General features: G+C 42.2%; 1 protein-coding gene across 2 annotated transcripts in view; it reads right to left on the minus strand.

The window, feature by feature from the left end:
* MORF4L1 (mortality factor 4 like 1) overlaps nt 1-19,374 on the minus strand; it is a 33,898-nt gene extending 14,524 nt beyond the window's left edge. The window contains exons 1-6 of one of the 2 annotated variants that reach the window (XM_073618257.1): nt 19,227-19,374; nt 13,188-13,279; nt 7,941-8,021; nt 4,148-4,173; nt 3,942-4,030; nt 221-322 (exon numbers count right to left, since the gene is read on the minus strand). In XM_073618257.1, the coding sequence (XP_073474358.1) occupies nt 221-322; nt 3,942-4,030; nt 4,148-4,173; nt 7,941-7,999 (276 nt within the window). In that variant the 5' untranslated portion in view covers nt 8,000-8,021; nt 13,188-13,279; nt 19,227-19,374. Of the gene's footprint in view, nt 1-220; nt 323-3,941; nt 4,031-4,147; nt 4,174-7,940; nt 8,034-13,187; nt 13,280-19,226 lie in introns of both variants that reach the window. The other variant, XM_073618256.1, reaches the window with a different exon arrangement.
* Between the last annotated feature and the right edge of the window lie 327 nt (nt 19,375-19,701).

Genomic DNA, 19,701 nt, shown 5'->3' on the forward strand with positions numbered 1-19,701 from the left:
AAAAAAAATTAAAAATCTTGCCATTTGACAATGTATACCATGCCAGCTTGCTAATAAGCTTAATTACGGAAATTGTGTGGAACTCAGCTTTAAATGTGTTCCTAGGAAGTGCTTGCTAACTGTGGGGGAGGTGCTTATACTTTGGAAAGGCAGAGATCAGTCATCCTCCTTAGCAGAAAAAAAACAGGATCTCCATCTTAATGTAGTCTCATTCCAGTACCTGTTTCTGACGTGTGATGAGATCCCAGTCATCCACAAGCCAGGGTTTCAGTTCCTCAGGTATCTTCACTTTAACTTCAACTCTATTCATAAAAGTCTCCTCCTACAAACAAAAACTTTATGTAAGCAGAGCAAATAATTCAGAGAATAACATTTTGTAAGCAGTTTGATAGCTGGCGATGCAAAACATGTCTTAAAAAAAAAAAAAAAAAAAAGAAGGGGACCAGATTCCCCCCCCCACCCCCCCATGTCAAGTGCTTGCATGACAATGTCTTTATCTGCTTTTCTCTCCAGAAGGGTCGGTATCTACTTTCTGGACTATCAGGCTGAGAGAGATAAGAGATGATACAATCATGTCAATCCTGATGCCTCCTCCTGCCTCTAGCAGATCAATCACATCTCAGCCTAAGCAAAGTCATTGGACTGAAATTCAAAGATGGCTTTTTAGCCACCTGCAAACCGGGCATTTTCACCCCCTTCCTTGCCCAGGCCAATTTTCAGCTTTTAGCGCTCTCACATTTTCAATGACAAATTGCGATATCATGCAACACTGTACTCAAACCAAAATTTTTAGCATTTTTTTCACACAAGTAGAGCTCTCTTAGTGGCATTTAATCACCATTGGGCTTTTATTTTTTTGCTAAATAAATGGAAAAAAAAGACTGAAAATTAAAAAAAAAAAAAAAAAAAAAGTTTCTTCATTTGTTATATAATTTTGCAAATAATTGGTCTTAAGTTTTGCCCAAAATATATTATGCTACATTTCTTTGGTGAAAATAAACCAAATCAGTGTATATTAGTCTGAAAATTGATCAATCCTGATGTACGGACGACCAATCTCATTTCTTGAGGCCCTAAAATGCCAGGACAGTACAAATACCCCCCAAATGACCCCTTTTTGGAAAGTAGGCAATCCAAGGTTTTTAGTAAGAGGCATGGCTATTTTTTTATTAATTGGTCATTTTTTTGGAAACCTTTTTTTTAGTTTTGTTTTTCATACCGTCACCAGTGCAGTACAGTGTCACCATATAACGGGCGTGGCGGTGATCAGGGACACTGACTGGTGACAGAACAAAAAAAAAAAAAAAAAGTTGTCTATTTTTGATGATATTTTTTTTTCTTTTTAACCGCTTAAAGCGGAGTTCCACCCAAAAGTGGAACTTCCGCTCCTCTGATTCCTCCCCCCCTCTGGTGCCACAATTGGCACCTTTCAGGGGGGTGCAGATACCTGTATTAGACAAGTATCTGCACCCACTTCCGGGAATAGACTCCCTCTGGAGTCACGCCCCCCACTGTCTCCTGGGAAACACACAGGTCCCAGGAGATAGCGGGGACCACTTAGGACGCGCAGCGTGACTCGCGCATGCGCAGTAGGGAACCGGGAAGTGAAGCCGCAGCGCTTCACTTCCTTGTTCCCTCACCGAGATTGGCGACAGCAGTAGCCGAGAGCCGAGCTATTGCTCGGCTGCCAACATCGCTGGACTGCAGGACAGGTAAGTGTCAGTTTATTAAAAGTCAGCAGCTACAGTATTTGTAGCTGCTGGCTTTTAATATTTTTTTTTTCAGGTGGACTCCCTCTGTAAGGACCACCCCATGTACATACTGTAGCAGGGCAGCCGTTTAGAGCAAAAATCACATACCTGCACAGCGGGAGCCAATCAGCGGGTCCGGTGGCCGAATGTTCATAGAGAGACAGAACAGCAGTCTGTTAATGTAAACAAGGCAGACCGCTGCTCTGCCAGAAAGGTAAATGGAGATCTCATGTTTCTACCTAAAAAACATGGATCTCCGTTTTCCTTTAGTCAAAGCATTCCCCCTACAGTTAGAAAGCACACATATGGAACACATTTAACCCTTTGATTGCCCCTGATGTTAACCCCTTCCCCGCCAGTGTCATTTATACAGTGTTAGTGCTTTTTTTTTTTTACCACTGACCACTGTATTGTCACTGGTCCCCAAAAAAGTGTCACTTCGTGTCAGACTTGTCCACCGCAATGTTGCAGTCCCGCTAAAAATCGTTGATATTACTAGTTAAAATTTTTTTAAAAAGTCCCTAAATCTATCGCATAGTTTGTAGACACAATAACTTTTGCGCAAACCAATCAATATACACTTATTGGGATTTTTACCGAAAAATATGAAGCAGAATACATATTGACCTAAATTTATGAAGAAATTCGATTTTTTATTGGAAATGTTTTATAGCATAAAGCAGGGCTTGACAAATTTGCTTGGAATCTAGGAGCCAGCTAAAAAAGTTAGGAGCCAGGTTTTTTTAAACGACCGACAAAGCTTTATTTTCAATATAAAAAATAACTAATCTTAAATTTACACAGAAAAAGACCGCCCTGCTAGAGGCCCGAATAGCGTCACTAAAACGACGGTAAAGCAGCGCTAAAAATAGCGCCGCTTTACCGCCGACACCCCCTGCGGCTCGGTGTCAAAAGGGCTCTAAGGGTCCCATCAGGTCCGCCTGAAAAACAGACAGGCGAACCTGATCAGACAGCCCGTGTGAACGGGACCAAGCAGGGAGATAACAAATAAATAAATTTTAATTAAGGAAAAAAATAAATAAACTGTTTTTATATAAATATAAATGAATAAAAATAAAATCTATTATAAAAAAAAAAAAAAAAAAAAAAGGCTATCCCCACATTCACTTCCTTCTCTTCTCCACTTTGGGAAGGAGATGGGCAGTGAAAACAGGCAGGTATTTCGCATTAGCATTGCATTAGCATTGCTGGTTGCAATACCAACGGCCACCACAAGATGGCGCCAGATTTCAGAAGGACTCCAGAACTACCGAAGAAGGCCGCAAAGCCGGGGCCTCAATTACCGGCCGGCGCGGCCCGACGCGATTGCACAGGGGGGGGTGGGGGGGTATTGTGTCGGAGTCCGCACAGAGACAGGATACCCCCAGCTGTGCCGCCCCAGGCGCCAGGTCGCTAATTCTAGTCGCAAATGCGACCTGGCGCCCGGGGTTTGTCGAGCCCTGGCATAAAGTAATAGTAATATATATTTTTTCAATATTGTCAGTTAAAGTAACACAGATCCGTACAGAAAAAAATGGCCTGGGAAGGAAGGGGGTAAAACCTTTCAAAGCTGCGTGACAGCGCTGAAAGCTGAAAATTGGCCTGGGCAGGAAGGGGGTGAAAGTGCCCGGTATTGAAGTTGTTAAAGGGGACGAAGTGTTAAAGCTCATTTGGCCCCACTTCTCTTCTGTGCGTTAGAATGCAGTTTGTTCTGCACATCTGTGACCTGTTTTTAACAGAGCCAGTCCAAGCTCTGTTGTTGGGATCCGCCCAGATGTCCGATCAACAATTGGCTCAGCCTCTCAGCATGCCGCCGAGAGCCTCAGCTAGTCGCTCCCACCCCCTCCACAACCCGGAACTCCAGCCAATGAGGGAGAGTCCTGGAAAAAGCAGAGTCGCTCGTGCAACATTGCTGGATCTAGATGGGGCTCGGATATTAGGGGGGCTGCTGCAAACAGAAGGCTTATCTTACTGCATAGAATGTATTAAGATAAAAAATCTTCTGCTTTTACAACCCCTTTAAAGAAGTCAGTGTAAACGAGCCCTTAATGTTTACAAGTTTTGGAAGAAGGGAACTACTGTACACTTTACACACGCTCTATATTGCTGTTGACACGGGTATTTGTTTGTGTTTTTCTTATGCAAAAATTGAATTAGGTGAACTAATTAGACATAAGACAAGATACCTACACTCTCAACAGTGGGATCCACTCGGGCCCGTTTCTTTCGTGGTGGTTGAGGAGCATCGCTGGTACTGGTGCCCTCTCCACTCCCAGGGGCTAATAAAAACAAGAAAAGATCAATAAATGCTGCGATAAGGGGAAAAAAAAAAAAAAAAAAAGGGAAGAGAATTATATACACACACACACGTAAACCAGTGAAAAAAGGAAGCCCACCTTTTTGCTTGTTTTTCTTGGTTTTCCTGAAGCATAACAAAAAAAAATAATAAAAAAATGTTAACAAACCTTTCTTCGTGCAAGATCTCATATGGTTACCCTAGCTTTTACTATTCACCTGTCACAATTGAACTTACTGCGAGAATTCCTTCAAGTATATGAGCAGTATTATCTTTGTTCTAGTTCATTGTAAAACACAATTTTTTGAAAAAAATGTAAATAAAACAAATGTAAAAAAAAAACAAAAAAAAAAAACAAACAAAAAAAAAAAAAAAACACACCACACCCACAAGACACTAACTACTCCTAACAAACATCTAATCCAAATCAGATGTTATGTAACTTTTTGGACAGAATCTTCCACCGTGCAGCTGAAACAAATGCTTGCTTATTAGGGATGCACCGATACCATTTTTTTTCTTTTACTATGAGTGCCGATACTTTTTTTTTTTTTTTTTTTTTAGTACTCGCCGATACCATTTACCGATACCTACCGCAACTGTTTTGTTTTCACTTCAGCTGTTAGCTTTATATTGTGCTTTTTCAATGTGAAATGTGTAAATATATGTTAATATATACAGTGGGGATGGAAAGTATTCAGACCCCCTTCAATTTGTCACTCTTTGTTATATTGCAGCCATTTGCTAAAAATCATTTAGGTTCATTTTTTTTCCCTCATTAATGTACACACAGCCCCCCATATTGTACACACAGCCCCCCATATTGTACACACAGCCCCCCATATTGTACACAGCCCCCCATATTGTACACACAGCCCCCCATATTGTACACACAGCCCCCCATATTGTACACACAGCACCCCATATTGTACACACAGCGCCCCTCATATTGTACACACAGCGCCCCATATTGTACACACAGCGCCCCATATTGTACACACAGCACCCCATATTGTACACACAGCACCCCATATTGTACACACAGCACCTCATTGTACACACAGCACCTCATTGTACACACAGCCCCCCATATTGTATACACAGCACCTCATATTGTACACACAGCACCCCCATATTGTACACACAGCACCCCATATTGTACACACAGCACCCCATATTGTACACACAGCACCCCATATTGTACACACAGCACCCCATATTGTACACACAGCACCCCATATTGTACACACAGCACCCCATATTGTACACACAGCACCCCATATTGTACACACAGCACCCCATATTGTACACACAGCACCCCATATTGTACACACAGCACCCATATTGTACACACAGCACCTCATATTGTACACACAACACCTCATATTGTACACACAACACCTCATATTGTACACACAGCTCCTCCATATTGTACACACAGCACCCCCATATTGTACACACAGCACCCCCATATTGTACACACAGCACCCCCATATTGTACACACAGCACCCCCATATTGTACACACAGCACCCCATATTGTACACACAGCACCCCATATTGACAGAAAAACACAGAATTGTTGACATTTTTGCAGATTTTTAAAAAAAGACAAACTGAAATATCACATGGTCCTAAGTATTCAGACCCTTTGCTCAGTATTTAGTAGAAGCCCCTTTTGATGAGTCTTTTTGGGAAAGATACAACAAGTTTTTCACACCTGGATTTGGGGATCCTCTGCCATTCCTCCTTGCAGATCCTCTCCAGTTCTGTCAGGTTGGATGGTAAACGTTGGTGGAGCCATTTTTAGGTCTCTCCAGAGATTCTCAATTGGGTTTAAGTCAGGGCTCTGGCTGGGCCATTCAAGAACAGTCACGGAGTTGTTGTGAAGCCACTCCATTATTTTAGCTGTGTGCTTAGGGTCATTGTCTTGTTGGAAGGTAAACCTTCGGCCCAGTCTGAGGTCCTGAGCACTCTGGAGAAGGTTTTCGTCCAGAATATCCCAGTACTTGGCCGCATTCATCTTTCCCTCGATTGCAACCAGTCGTCCTGTCCCTGCAGCTGAAAAACACCCCCACAGCATGATGCTGCCACCACCATGCTTCACTGTTGGGACTGTATTGGAGAGGTGATGAGCAGTGCCTGGTTTTCTCCACAAATACCGCTTAGAATTAAGGCCAAAAAGTTCTATCTTGGTCTCATCAGACCAGAGAAACTTATTTCTCACCATCTTGGAGTCCTTCAGGTGTTTTTTTTAGCAAACTCCATGCAGGCTTTCATGTGTCTTGCACTGAGGAGAGGCTTCCGTTGGGTCACTCTGCCATAAAGCCCCGACTGGTGGAGGGCTGCAGTGATGGTTGACTTTCTACAACTTTCTCCCATCTCCCGACTGCATCTCTGGAGCTCAGCCACAGTGATCTTTGGGTTCTTCTTTACCTCTCTCACCAAGGCTCTTCTCCCCCGATAGCTCAGTTTGGCCGGACGGCCAGCTCTAGGAAGGGTTCTGGTCGTCCCAAACATCTTCCATTTAAGGATTATGGAGGCCATTGTGTTCTTAGGAACCTTAAGTGCAGCAGAGATTTTTTTGTAACCTTGGCCAGATCTGTGCCTTGCCACAATTCTGTCTCTGAGCTCTTCAGGCAGTTCCTTTGACCTCATGATTCTCATTTGCTCTGACATGCACTGTGAGCTGTAAGGTCTTATATAGACAGGTGTGTGGCTTTCCTAATCAAGTCCAATCAGTATAATCAAACACAGCCGGACTCAAATGAAGGTGTAGAACCATCTCAAGGATGATCAGAAGAAATGGACAGCACCTGAGTTATATATATATGAGTGTCACAGCAAAGGGTCTGAATACTTAGGACCATGTGATATTTCAGTTTTTCTTTTTTAAAGAATCTGCAAAAATGTCAACAATTCTGTGTTTTTCTGTCAATATGGGGTGCTGTGTGTACAATATGGGGGGCTGTGTGTACAATATGGGGTGCTGTGTGTACAATATGGGGTGCTGTGTATACAATATGGGGTGCTGTGTATACAATATGGGGTGCTGTGTATACAATATGGGGTGCTGTGTGTACAATATGGGGTGCTGTGTGTACAATATGGGGTGCTGTGTGTACAATATGGGGTGCTGTGTGTACAATATGGGGTGCTTTTTGTACATTAATGAGGAAAAAAAATGAACTTAAATGATTTTAGCAAATGGCTGCAATATAACAAAGAGTGAAAAATCTAAGGGGGTCTGAATACTTTCCGTACCCACTGTATGTGTAAAAATATTCACTAACAATGCAAACTAAAAAAAGTTAATTGTTTATCGTTTTTAAAATAGACATGAACAAAAAAAAAAAAAAAAAGCAGAAAAACAACAATTAAATAGAGGAGAATAGGGTGTTAATTAAGGCTGCTTAGAGTAAATAAAGGGTTAAACAGTGACATTTGTTCATCCCTTTGATCTGCAGATGAAACAGAAAGATACAAAAAGAAACAATGGTTTCTTTTAGCATTTCAGCAGCTGAGCAATGTTGTAAAAAAAAAAAAAAAAAAAAAAAAAAAGGGACAAGCGTTTGATAGCTCCAATTACCAGACTTCAATACTTCAGCTGTCAACAGGGGAGACCCCACTGACAGTTCAAAGAACGGAGCCTGAAAGTGTCAGTTTCAGGTATCGGTGCATTTGCACGAGTACCGATACTTGTGCAAATACTCGGTATCGGCACCGATACTAGTATCAGTGCAACCCTATTGCTTATGTACCCCTCAGCAACACAAGTCTTTTTTTTAATCCTGTTTTTGGCAATGATACATGGCACACTGTATAATGTAATGTATATGGTCACTGTTCATTTTATCAACTGTAAATGACAAAACGGTGAAGCCGTTCACTTACACTTCCACATTCTTCTGCTGAAGTGCAGCTGACTTCTTTCCTGGAGCGGCTGCTCTCATCTTCCCCTCTGCATACTGATCCCTGAAAAGGACACTAAAAACCATCAGAACATTCAACCTGCCCTACAAAAAAGGCATACCCATCAGAATAATATCTGCAAATATATCTCTGGCCAATTAGGGAACCCTTTCATCCTATCCACTTCAGCTCCAGGCCTTTTCTGGCACTTTGTTTACAAGTAAAAATCTATTTTTTTGCTAGAAAATTACTTAGACCCCCCCTTTAACCACTTCCCACCTGGCCACTGCATATGTACAGCCGGGTGGGCGTTCTCCCCTGAGTGGACGGTCAGGAACGTCCCTCAGAAGGAGGGGGATCGCGCGCGCAAGGGCCCGCGCAGCAGTGCGATCCCGATGCGCTCGTGTCACCCGGACACAGCACATCTCAGATCGGCAGGAGGGCTCTGTGATTGACCTTCCTGATCACATGACGGCCGTGTCCAATCACAGCCTCAATGTGTTGTAAACAGAGAGCCGGTTGCTAGGCGATCGGCTCTTCTCTCCTCACACTTTAGTTGTCTGTGAGGAGAGGAGAGCGGATCGCAGCAGCCGGCTGGTGATCAGTGTGTATGAGCTGTTTTTTTACAGCTTTATACACACTGATCACCAGCATAGAAACACATTGTACACAGTGTAAAACACAATGTCCCCAAAACACAATGTCCCAGCAAAATCACATGTCCCAATGATTATCTGCACACATATGACCGTGATCACCTGCGCACATCTGTACATGATCATTTGCGTACATCTGTCCGTGATCACACAAACCATTTATTATACACTTAACAGGATTTTTTTTACCAAAGACATGTAGCAGAATACATTTTGGCTTAAATTTATGACAAAATTTGATTTTATTGGATTTCTTTTAAAATAGAAAAAAGAAAATATTGTTTTTTTTTCCCCAAATTTCCGCTCTTTTTTGCTTATATCGCAAAAATGGAGTCATGAATAAATACCACCAAAAGAAAGCTCTATTTGTGTGAACAAAATGATAAAAATTTCATTTGGGTACAGCGTAGCATGACCGCGCAATTGTCATTGAAAATGCGAGAGTGCTGAAAGCTGAACATTGGCCTGGGAAATAAGGCGGCGAAAGTGCCCGGTATTGATGTGGTTAAACATTAGATATTTTTATAGCAGAGACCCTAGGGGGGGCCCTCCAGCTGTTGCGAAACTACAAGTCGCATCGTGCCTATACCTGTGGGAGTCGTGCTTGCAACTGTCAGCCTTGCAATTCTTCATGGGACTTTTACTTTCACAACAGCTGTGGTCGCCAGTTTGGACCCCTGCTCTAGAGAATAAAAGGGCGATCGTTGCAATTTTTTATGTCACACGATTTTTGCACAGCGGTTTTTTCAAAAAAATACACTCATGAATTTGAAAAATACACTCATGAATTTGAAAAATACACTCATGAATTTGAAAAATACACTCATGAATTTGAAAAATACACTCATGAATTTGAAAAATACACTCATGAATTTGAAAAATACACTCATGAATTTGAACCACTTCCCATCCAGGCCAATTCTGACATTTCTCTCCTACATGTAAAATTCATCATTTTTTTGCTAGAAAATTACATAGAAGCCCCAAACATTATATATTTTTTTTTTTTTAGCAAAGACCCTAGAGAATACAATGGCTGTCGTTGCAACTTTTTATCTTGCACGGTATTTGCGCAACAATTTTTCCAAACTTTAAAAAAAAAAAAAAAAAATTAAAGTTAGCCCAATTTTTTTGCATTATGTGAAAGATGAAGTTACGCTGAGTAAATAGATACCCAACATGTCACGCTTCAAAATAATTGCGCACGCTCGTGGAATGGCGCCAAACTTCGGTACTTAAAAATCCCCATAGGTGATGCTTTAAAATGTTTTGCTGGTTACATGTTTTGAATAACAGAGGAGGTCTAGGGCTAGAATTATTGCTCTCGCTCTAACATTCGCGGCGATACCTCACATGTGCGATTTGAACACCGTTTTCATATGTGGGCGGGACTTACGTATGCGTTCGCTTCTGTGTGCGAGCACATGGGGACAGGGGCGCTTTTAATTTTTTTTTATTGTTAATTTTACTTTTTCTTTTAGTTTGACACTTAAAAAATAAACGATCTCGGCTTCCCAGCCACGTCGGCGCCATTCGTTTGAATGCAGAGGCCGGGCGTGACGTCATAACATCGTGCCCGGCCTCCGAACGATCATAGACTCCGGCGACCATCTGGAAATCTCTATGGTCACCATCCGGGGCTGGCGGATCCTGTCTCCAACTCACCGATAGAAGCGGTGAGTCGGTAGTAGCACCGGAAGGGAGGGGCGTCCCCTTTAGTAAGAACGATCAAGAGGTGGAACAGCCAATGTGATCGTTCTTATGGTGTAGGGAATCGCCGGCTCTTGGGCAGGAAGTGGTTAATGCAAAAAAAAAAAAAAAAAAAAAAACCACACTATACAACCCAAAATTTTGGTAAAATATAAAAAAAGAGGCTGCGCCAAGTAAACAGATGCCTAACATCTCACGCTTTAAAATTACAGAAGCTCGTGGAATGGCGACAAACTACAGTACTTAAAAATCTTTTTGGACGGCGCTTTAACCGCTTCCGGAGCAGCCGCCGCAGCTTTACTGCTGCAGGCTGGCTCCCCTGCGCAAATTCACATTACTATACGTGATCTCGCGGGGTCCGGATAGCAGGCGCGCGCGCGCCCACAGCAGGGGTGCCGGTGCTTGTGGGCGACGGTCTTGATGACTGCTGGCCACAAGCAAGCATGACCAGGAGACACAGAACAGGGACGAGTGTGTGTAAACACACACTTCCCTGTTCTGACAGGAGTGACAGATCGTGTGTTCCCATTAGCTAGGAACCATGATCTGTCACTTCCTGTAGTTAGTCCCTCCCCCTTCGGTTAGAATCACCTCCCAGGAAACACAGTTAACCCCTTTCACTGCCAGTGACATTTTTACAGTAATCAATGCATTTTTAATCGTACTGATTGTTGTATTAATGCCAATGGTACCAAAAAGGTGTCAAAATTCTCCGACGTGTCCGCCATGTTTCAGTCACGATTAAAAATTGCAGATCGCCGCCATTACTAGTAAAAAAAAAAAAATTAATAAAAATGCCATAAAACTATCCCCTATTTTGTAGACACTATAACTTTTGCGCAAACCAATCAATATACGCTTATTGCGATTTTTTTTACCAAAAATTTGTAGAAAAATACGTATCGGCCTAAACTGAGGAAAAAAAAAAGTTTTGTTTTTTTTCAAATTTCTCCATTTATTTAAGTTGTCTTACATACAGGGAAGCAAACAATCCATTACATCAAACATATAAACTCCCAACGGGTCCCTTCAAAATCCAATATACAACATTACTCCTATATTAAATTCATCAAAGACTAATTATAATTGAAGTATTCCATGTTCTCTTTCGTTGGTCCTTTCGTTTTTTTTATATATATTTTTGGGGGATATTTATTATAGCAAAAAGTTAAAAAAAAATGCGTTTTTTTCAAAATTGTCGGTCTTTTTTTGTTTATAGCGTAAAAAATAAAACCGCAGAGGTGATCAAATACCACCAAAAGAAAACTCTATTTGTGGGAAAAAAAAAAAAAAAAAAAAAGGATGTCAACTTTTGTTTGGGTACAACGTCAAACGACCGCGCAATTGTCATCTTCCGGGGCTGAAGTGGTTAAAAATGTTTACAGGTTACCTGTTTAGAATTACAGAGAAGGTCTAGCGCTAGAATTATTGCTCTCGCAATAACTCATGTGTGGTGCGAGCACCGTTTAACATAGGCATGAGCGACTTACGTATGTGTACGTTTCTGCGCGCGAGCACGGAGGGATGGGGGCCCTTTACTATTTTTTTTTTTTTCCTTTATTCATTGTACACTGTCCCTTTAATTCCCCCCCCCTTTCACTTTTATTTCTATTACAAGAAATGTAAACATCCCATGTAATAGAAATAAGGGTGACAGGTCCTCTTTATGGAGATCTGTCTATAAGACCCCAAATCTCTCCTCTACCTTTAAAAAAAAAAACAAAAAAAAACAAAATTGTTTACTTCCACTCTAGACCTGAAATGACAATGTCACTCTGGTCCTCCAAGATCATAGAGGTGATCATGTCTCTGGTCACCTTTGTGGCCAGACACATGAACTGTCGCCGGGAAAAACTGCACTGGCGAGCGGCCGGAACTAGGGGCCCGTCAGCTGCTTCTAATAGTGATCCAGCAGCTAATTAGCTGCTCGCACCCCTTTTATGAAAAAGCCAATTGCCTGCTGAAAAAAAAAAAAAAAAAATCAAAAACAGGTTATGGCTGATCTCTTCAGCCATAACCTCGGTCAACCACAACGTGTATAGATAGATAGACAGATAGAGGTCAGCAAGTGGATATGTATGAGACTGCAGAAATGCCCTGGCTGACCATTTATGACTGAGGGTGGGGGAGGTGGGGGGTTGATAGGCCTTCACATTGTGTAGTTGAAACGGTCTACTAGTCTCATTTCCAGATAAGCACCAAACTGTCCGCCAACATATCATTCCTGAGATTTGTATTCTCGGCTAAGCCAAGTGTACACGTTTATGAAACCGATTTGCTGTAAACCCAACATTTCACACTCCTGATATGTGGCTGCTGTATCATGTACTTGTATGAGAAAGTCTTCTGTTCTCTTTGTATTGCTTCCTTTGTGTGAAATCCCTGGTGTTCCTGCCCAGTCCCTCAGCTTTCCTATTAAAAACTGACCCCACTTAGCAGGAGAGCACAGCATGGTCAGTTCTCTAGCTATGCTGGGAATACAACCTGCTCTCCTCCAATGCTCAGACTTGTCCTGACACCCCCGCCCCCCTCCCCTCTCTGTACAGCATTTCACCTGGGAAGCCAAGTGTACTGCTGTTTCCCCTTCCCAGCTCCTTTACTGCTGAGAACAGAGGGAATGTGATCGCTTATAGAAAAAAAAAAAAAAAAAGGGAATTTTTTTTTTTTTTTTTAGATGTATACACAAATGTTTAGCCTCTCATTTACATTTTGAACTGCATGGGTTTTTTACATGGTGAAGGTTTACATACACTTTAGGGTTTAGGATAGTATCTGCCTAAGTTGATACAAATCCAATCCCTTCCACCCAAAACTAAAAAGTGATTAAATTTCCTGTAAAACACGGCCATTATTATATACTTACTGATTGGCCTTCTGAAGTTCTTTTTGTTTTTGCAGTGCAGGTTAGTGTCCACGTATTTGAGTACTCTACTTTCTGGTACCCACTCATCCCAGCTGAAAAGAAATTAAAACACAAAATTCAGCCATTGCAATAGACAAGCAGAACAGTTTACAGTGGATATAGAAAAGAATCAACCCCCACCCCCCCCCCTGGAAAATAAAATTTTGTTGCTTTGCTGCCTGAAATGAAGACCGACACATTTTTTATTTTATCCGGCTGTATTTCATTTATAACCTCCAAGTGGGAGATAGAACACCAAACATGTGAGGGAAAAAAAAACAAGAAAAAGAAAAGAAAAAAAGAAAAAAAGAAAAAAGAAAAAAAGAAAAAAAGAAAAAAGAAAAAAAAGAAAAAAGAAAAAAGAAAAAAAGAAAAAAAGAAGAAAAAAAGAAAACAGATTTACTGGAAGTAAAAAAAAAAAAAACCATCACCTCCTTCCTAAAAGCGACTTTTAAATAGGGATGCACCGATATATCGAAAATAGGGTTATCAGCGTTTTGCTGTAGAGGGATCGGTTAGTCCAAATAGATCCCCCTCTGCTCATCAGACCCTTCCTTTAGCGCCCCCCCCCTCCCCACCTCCCCGATTGCCAGGCGCCCCCTTCCATGCAACTGCTGGCCAGCTCTCCCACCTCGCCTCTCGCCAGTTGCAGCAGCTGCTAATGCAGGAGATCTGGATGTGCGGGTCTCTCCGTGCAGCGGCTGGCCGGCTCTCCCACCTTTGCCTCCCGCCGGCTGCAGCTAGTGCAGAAACTGGATGGATGGAGAGCAAGGGGGGCTGCACCATGCAGCTGCTGGACGGCTCTTCCACCTCCCCGGCTGCAGCCGCTGCATGATGGTGGTGGGGGGAGCTGGTAAGCATGCTTTTACCAGCCCCTTTCCTGAAAGAATACAGACATCGATCACAGTACTGATCGCTTCTGTATTAATCACTGACACATAGTAAACTTAGTTTACTATATTTCATTCACAAACTGACAAATAGTAAACACGGTTTACTATATTTAATTTTTTGAATGAATAGTCTATATAGACACCCATCTCATTCATCCACAGTGCAGCTCTGGTGCATATAGGAATAGAAAAGGCAAAATCTAGTGCTCTCTGTATATCAAAACGGTTTATTTCCTCATTAAAACGTTACTCAAAACGCAGCACTTAACCACTTCAGCCCCAGAAGAATTTACCCCCTTCCTGACCAGAGCACTTTTTGCGATTCGGCACTGCGTCGCTATAACTGACAATTGTGCGATCATGCGACGTGGCTCCTAAACAAAATTGACGTCCTTTTTTTCCCCCACAAATCGAGCTTTCTTTTGGTGGTATTTGATAGCCTCTGCGGTTTTTATTTTTTGCGCTATAAACAAAAATAGAGCGACAATTTTGAAAAAAAAACGAATTTTTTACTTTTTGCTATAATAAATATCCCCGAAAAATATATAACAAAACATTTTTTTTCCTCGGTTTAGGCTGATACGTATTCTTCTACATATTTTTGGTAAAAAAGAAAAAAAAAAAAAAAAAAAAAAAAAAAAAAAAAAATCGCAATAAGCGATCGGTTTGCGCAAAAGTTATAGCGTTTACAAAATAGGGGATAGTTTTATCGCATTTTTATTAATTTTTTTTTTTTTTTTTTAAATGGCGGCGATCAGCGATTTTTTATCTTGACTGCGACATTATGGCGGACACATAGGACATTTTTGGGACCATTGTCATTTATACAGCAATCAGTGCTATAAAAATGCACCGATTCCTGTGTAAATGACACTGGCAGTGAAGGGGTTAACCACTAGGGGGCGGGGAGGGGTTAAGTGTGTCCTAGGGGGCGTGTTTCTAACTGTCAGGGGGATGGGCTGTGTGTGTGTGACATCACTGATCTCTGCTCCGATGGCAGGGAGCAGAGATCAGTGACACTGTCACTAGGCAGAACGGGGAGATGCTGTTTACATCAGCATCTCCCAGTTCTTCCTCCCTGTGAGGTGATCGTGGGTATCCCCGTGGCGATCGAGTCCGTAGGACCCGTGACCCTACTCACGGAGCTTGCCGCGGGCCCGCCTCTTAAAGAGGCAACGTACAGGTACGTGGTTTTGCCTGTACGAGCCCTTCTGCCGCAGTATATCTGAGTGAGGCGGTCGGCAAGTGGTTAAGCGGTGCAGGCTCAGGATGCATAGAACCGTTTCTATGAATCCTGAGCCTGCACTGCTCAAGTGCTGCGTTTGTAACGTTTTAAAGTTTTGATGAGGAAATAAACCGTTTTGATATACAGAGAGCACTAGATTTTGCCTTTTCTATCCCTTTGTGCACCGGACCCCATTGAGGGAATCTGTACTGGCTGGTATCCATCTCATCAGCCAGAGGCCGCACGGACGGGATAGGAGCTCCATGACCAGCTGATCCATTTGTCTCCCTGAGAGGGAACCTGCTTTTTCTGACTTTCTGGTGAAGCAGGGGTCAGAACGTGAGGTGAGCGGCTAGGATATTGAGGTGGAGGAGAGCACTCGCATTTTTCAACGTTTATGCACTAGTGGTGTGTTGTGCGTTTTTGTGCAGAAGACTGAGGATTATATATTTGTGCATTTGGACTCTTTCAATTCACATTTTTTTTAATTTACTTTTTTTGAGTGTGTGGACTTTATCTTTATTGTTTGTTGTTGTTCTCATTTAGGGAACAGGTATACTTCATTATTGTGTATTGTTCACTATTCCCAATCAGGGAACACGAATAGTTGATTGTGCACTCAGTATATTGCTACATTGCAAGTTAATCAGTTATTCTCATTTAAGGATTTATTGGTAGTTATTTTGGAAGCGCAACACTGTTTTGTTATGTATATTCTATATGTTAAGTAAACGCATTTTCTGCATGCAGCAGCCAGGTGTGGGGGGTATTTTTCAGATTTTTTGGTGGGATTTTGTTATATCACCTATTACACATATCACTACATAGTGATTAAGGTTATTATTATTTGCGCTGATAGAAATTTGTTTTATAGAATGAGGAAATGGTATAAAAGTGTGATAGAAATGTGATAAACTTAGAAAAACTTTATTTTTATACAATCATAAAAAATTACCCAGCAGTCATCTTGGTATCCGCATCAATATAAAACAAATGACACGGTAACATACCAAATTCATATTATTGGCACCCTATGACTGAATAATGGCGCACCAAACCTGTAAATGGGTGTATGGCCAGATCCTTAGAGGTGTTCATAGGGTAATCCAACGCGTTTCAGAACAATTTTTTTTCCTTCTTCAGGGGAAGAGAAGGGAGCAAAAATATGTTCATAACCATAAAACACTACAGTGTAATGTAATTAAAGGTAGTCATAACGAATAAGTATAAACATAAAAAATAAAAAGAACTATTGGAGAGTTTATATTCCCGGAGGTATGGGATTTGTCAAGCAATAGAAATAGGCTAACACGATGGTGCTGGCGAGGCTGCTTTCAATTGTGGGCTGAGGATCCACAGTCTAATGAAGAGAGGGAAGGGAAGAAAGCGCCAGACCGGCATAGTGTAGCACAATTTATTGAGTAAAAAACAAAATGTAAAACAAATAACTCTCTCTGGCGGGAGAAAACACGACAGGTCCCAATGGATATATAGTCCGGTGGTGAGCTGGGAGCCGTGTAAGTGTCCGTGGTGAAGTAGACTGGCCGGCCGTGACGGGGAGAAGGATGAGCCTGGAATCCATGCAGGGAGACAGACGTGGGTCTGCCCTATGCGGCCGTGTGGTTTATCCAGAGCTCGGACGTCCCCCTGGAGACGATGTGTCCAACAGGAGGAGTAAAAGAAGCTGTCAAACCAACCGCCGTGTGAGCCAATAGGAACGTGTTTCGAAGGCGAGAAATGCCTTTATCAGCCTGGCTCCCCATCACGGCCAACCTATCTACTCCACAACGGACACTTACACAGCTCCCAGCTCACCACCACACTATATATCCATTGGGACAGGTCATTCTTTCTTTCCCCCCACTCCGGCCAGAGTTTTATTTGTTTTACACCAATAAATTGTGCTTTATTATGCTGGTCAGGAGCTTTCTTCCCTTCCCTCTTTGCAAAAATGTGGTCATCACAGAAAAAAAAAAAAAAAAAAAAAAAAAAAGTATACTTTGGCATATTTCATCACGATGTGTCACACCGCCCACTATATTGGCCAGGAGGAAAGAGGGGGGTAAAGGAAACCAGTGCAGCCATGCTGGGACGATCGGCACACACAGGGACCATTTGCAGAGGTCAATGGATTCAACTAGCAGTAAAAAAAAATTGGGGTCACTGGGTCAGAGAGCATGTGTGTGGCGGTTGTTGGAGGGGTCCGCCATGTGAGATGTACTTGTTTACCATTTCCTCATTCTGCTTATAAACTCCCAATTGGGGTTGTATTGTTTTTCTATCTAAAGTAGTTCTGGGGATGTTGGCAGAATTTATTATTTGAAGCATAGTATCTAACTGGCCTTTCCCTGTAATGTTCTGCTTCTACATATAAAGCAAACCTGGAAATCACTGAAATAAAAAGCACCACTACACCGCTAATACAGTGATTTTCACTTGCTTCCGGGTCGCATGTGAACACAGAAGGTCGGCTGCTCGGCACAAGCGCCATTCAGAGAATGCTTTGCATTTTCTAAATGGCGCTTGCTTATTGGCGCCCTCACAAATCAGCGTTCGCTGATTTGTGAGGCGGTGGCTGGTGACATCGCATTCTCCACATTTTCAAATCAGAACACTTTGCATTCTTCAGACAATGCAAAGCACCCTTTGAATGGCGCCCCATGCTGAGTGGCTGACCTGTGTTCACAATGCATCAGGCCACCAGGACAGTGAAGGACCTGGAAGCTGGGGGAAAATCACTGGGGTCGTGGGGGTCTATTTCACTGATTTCCAGCTTTGGGCCATTGGCCAGGTATGGTATATATACACACGATTACATTGCTCATAGATGGACCAATGTAACGACGACAATATAACATGCTGCTGCCTAGAATTCTTGAATATTACCACTTCACCTTTAAAGATCAGACTGGAACTGTAATTGAGAAGTCCAGGCTAAATGTAACCAACCCTAAACATAATCTAACCCTGTAAAGCAAAACTCGCTGTACTTGCCGATCCGGTCAGCCGCGGCGTCGCTGTGTAGGCGGGTGCAGGAAGAGGCATCTGACAACAGAAGGCTCATAGTAAGTCTATGGGTGACGTCACTTCCTAATAATTTCACAGCCGTTGTCAGTCCTCTCCTGCACACATCCGCCGCTGGAGCGAGTTTTGCTTTACAGGGTTAGATATAAGGCTTAGAATGTGGCTCAGAGCAGGTTTAGCGTTAGTTGGGGGTTCTTAAAGTGTAAGTCCAGGCAAAACCTAACTAATGCTAAACCTGCTCTGTGCCACATTCTAAGCCTGATATACCTAACCCTGTAAAGCAAAACTCGCTGTACTTGCCTATTCTACACCCGATCCGGGCCGGCCTTCAGCCGGCGGATGTGTGCAGGAGAGGACTGACAACAGCTGTGAAATTAATAGGAAGTGACGTCATCCATTGACTTACTATGAGCCTTCTGTTGTCAGATGCCTCTTCCTGCACCCCGCCTACACAGTGACGCCGCGGCTGACCGGACCGGATTGGCTGCAGGATAGGCAAGTACAGCTAGTTTTGCTTTTACAGGGTTAGCTATATCAGGCTTAGAACGTGGCACAGAGCAGGGTTAGCGTTAGTTTTGCCTGGACTTACACTTTAAGAACCCCCAAGTCATACTTTCAGAATAGTAGTCAATAGACATATTGAGGTTAATTTCCAGTTAAAGGAAACATAAGCAGATTAAGGCTATAATCAAGGAGGACCCGCTTGGTGGTGTTCAGGACAAAATGAGACGGCTCTATTAGTTACTGTTGAGATCCTGATGCTTTACAAGAAAAAGGTCAAAAACCACACAAGTTAAAAAAAATAATAATAAATAAAGACGTCTCAAGGCATACAATTAGGAGATCAGTTCAACTTACTTTTTATTCCACCCGCTGTAGTGAATGAAGTACTTCACCTGCTTGTCTTTAACTGCAACTTTCACACACTAAAGAGAAAAACAAAATGTAATCTAAAACTAATATATTGAAAAAAATAGCGACAATAGGGTTGATCAAAGGCAACTAGGCAGTTTACTTTGCAATGGAATAATCCCCAGAGCTTAACTTTGCAAATAACCAATCACATGTAAGGAGAGAAAGAAAAAAAAAAAAAAAAAAAGGATTGGGCGATGGAAGTCAGCAGAGCTTCACCTTCATTCACCAAGTTGTGAGGAAAAAAGTTCCCTTACAAAATGCAACTTTCCTTGTAAAGGTAGAAAAACTTGCATCAACACAGGGTGGAACTGTGGATACATAAGGAATAAACGGTGCCATAGATGATTCAAATCTATCTAGGGATAGATTTGAAATGGAAAAAAAAGTTTGGACTTAGCCACAGGTACATATTTTTCAT

The sequence above is a fragment of the Aquarana catesbeiana genome, linkage group LG03 (genome assembly GCF_042186555.1).
Source record: "Aquarana catesbeiana isolate 2022-GZ linkage group LG03, ASM4218655v1, whole genome shotgun sequence".
Lineage (NCBI taxonomy): Eukaryota > Metazoa > Chordata > Amphibia > Anura > Ranidae > Aquarana > Aquarana catesbeiana.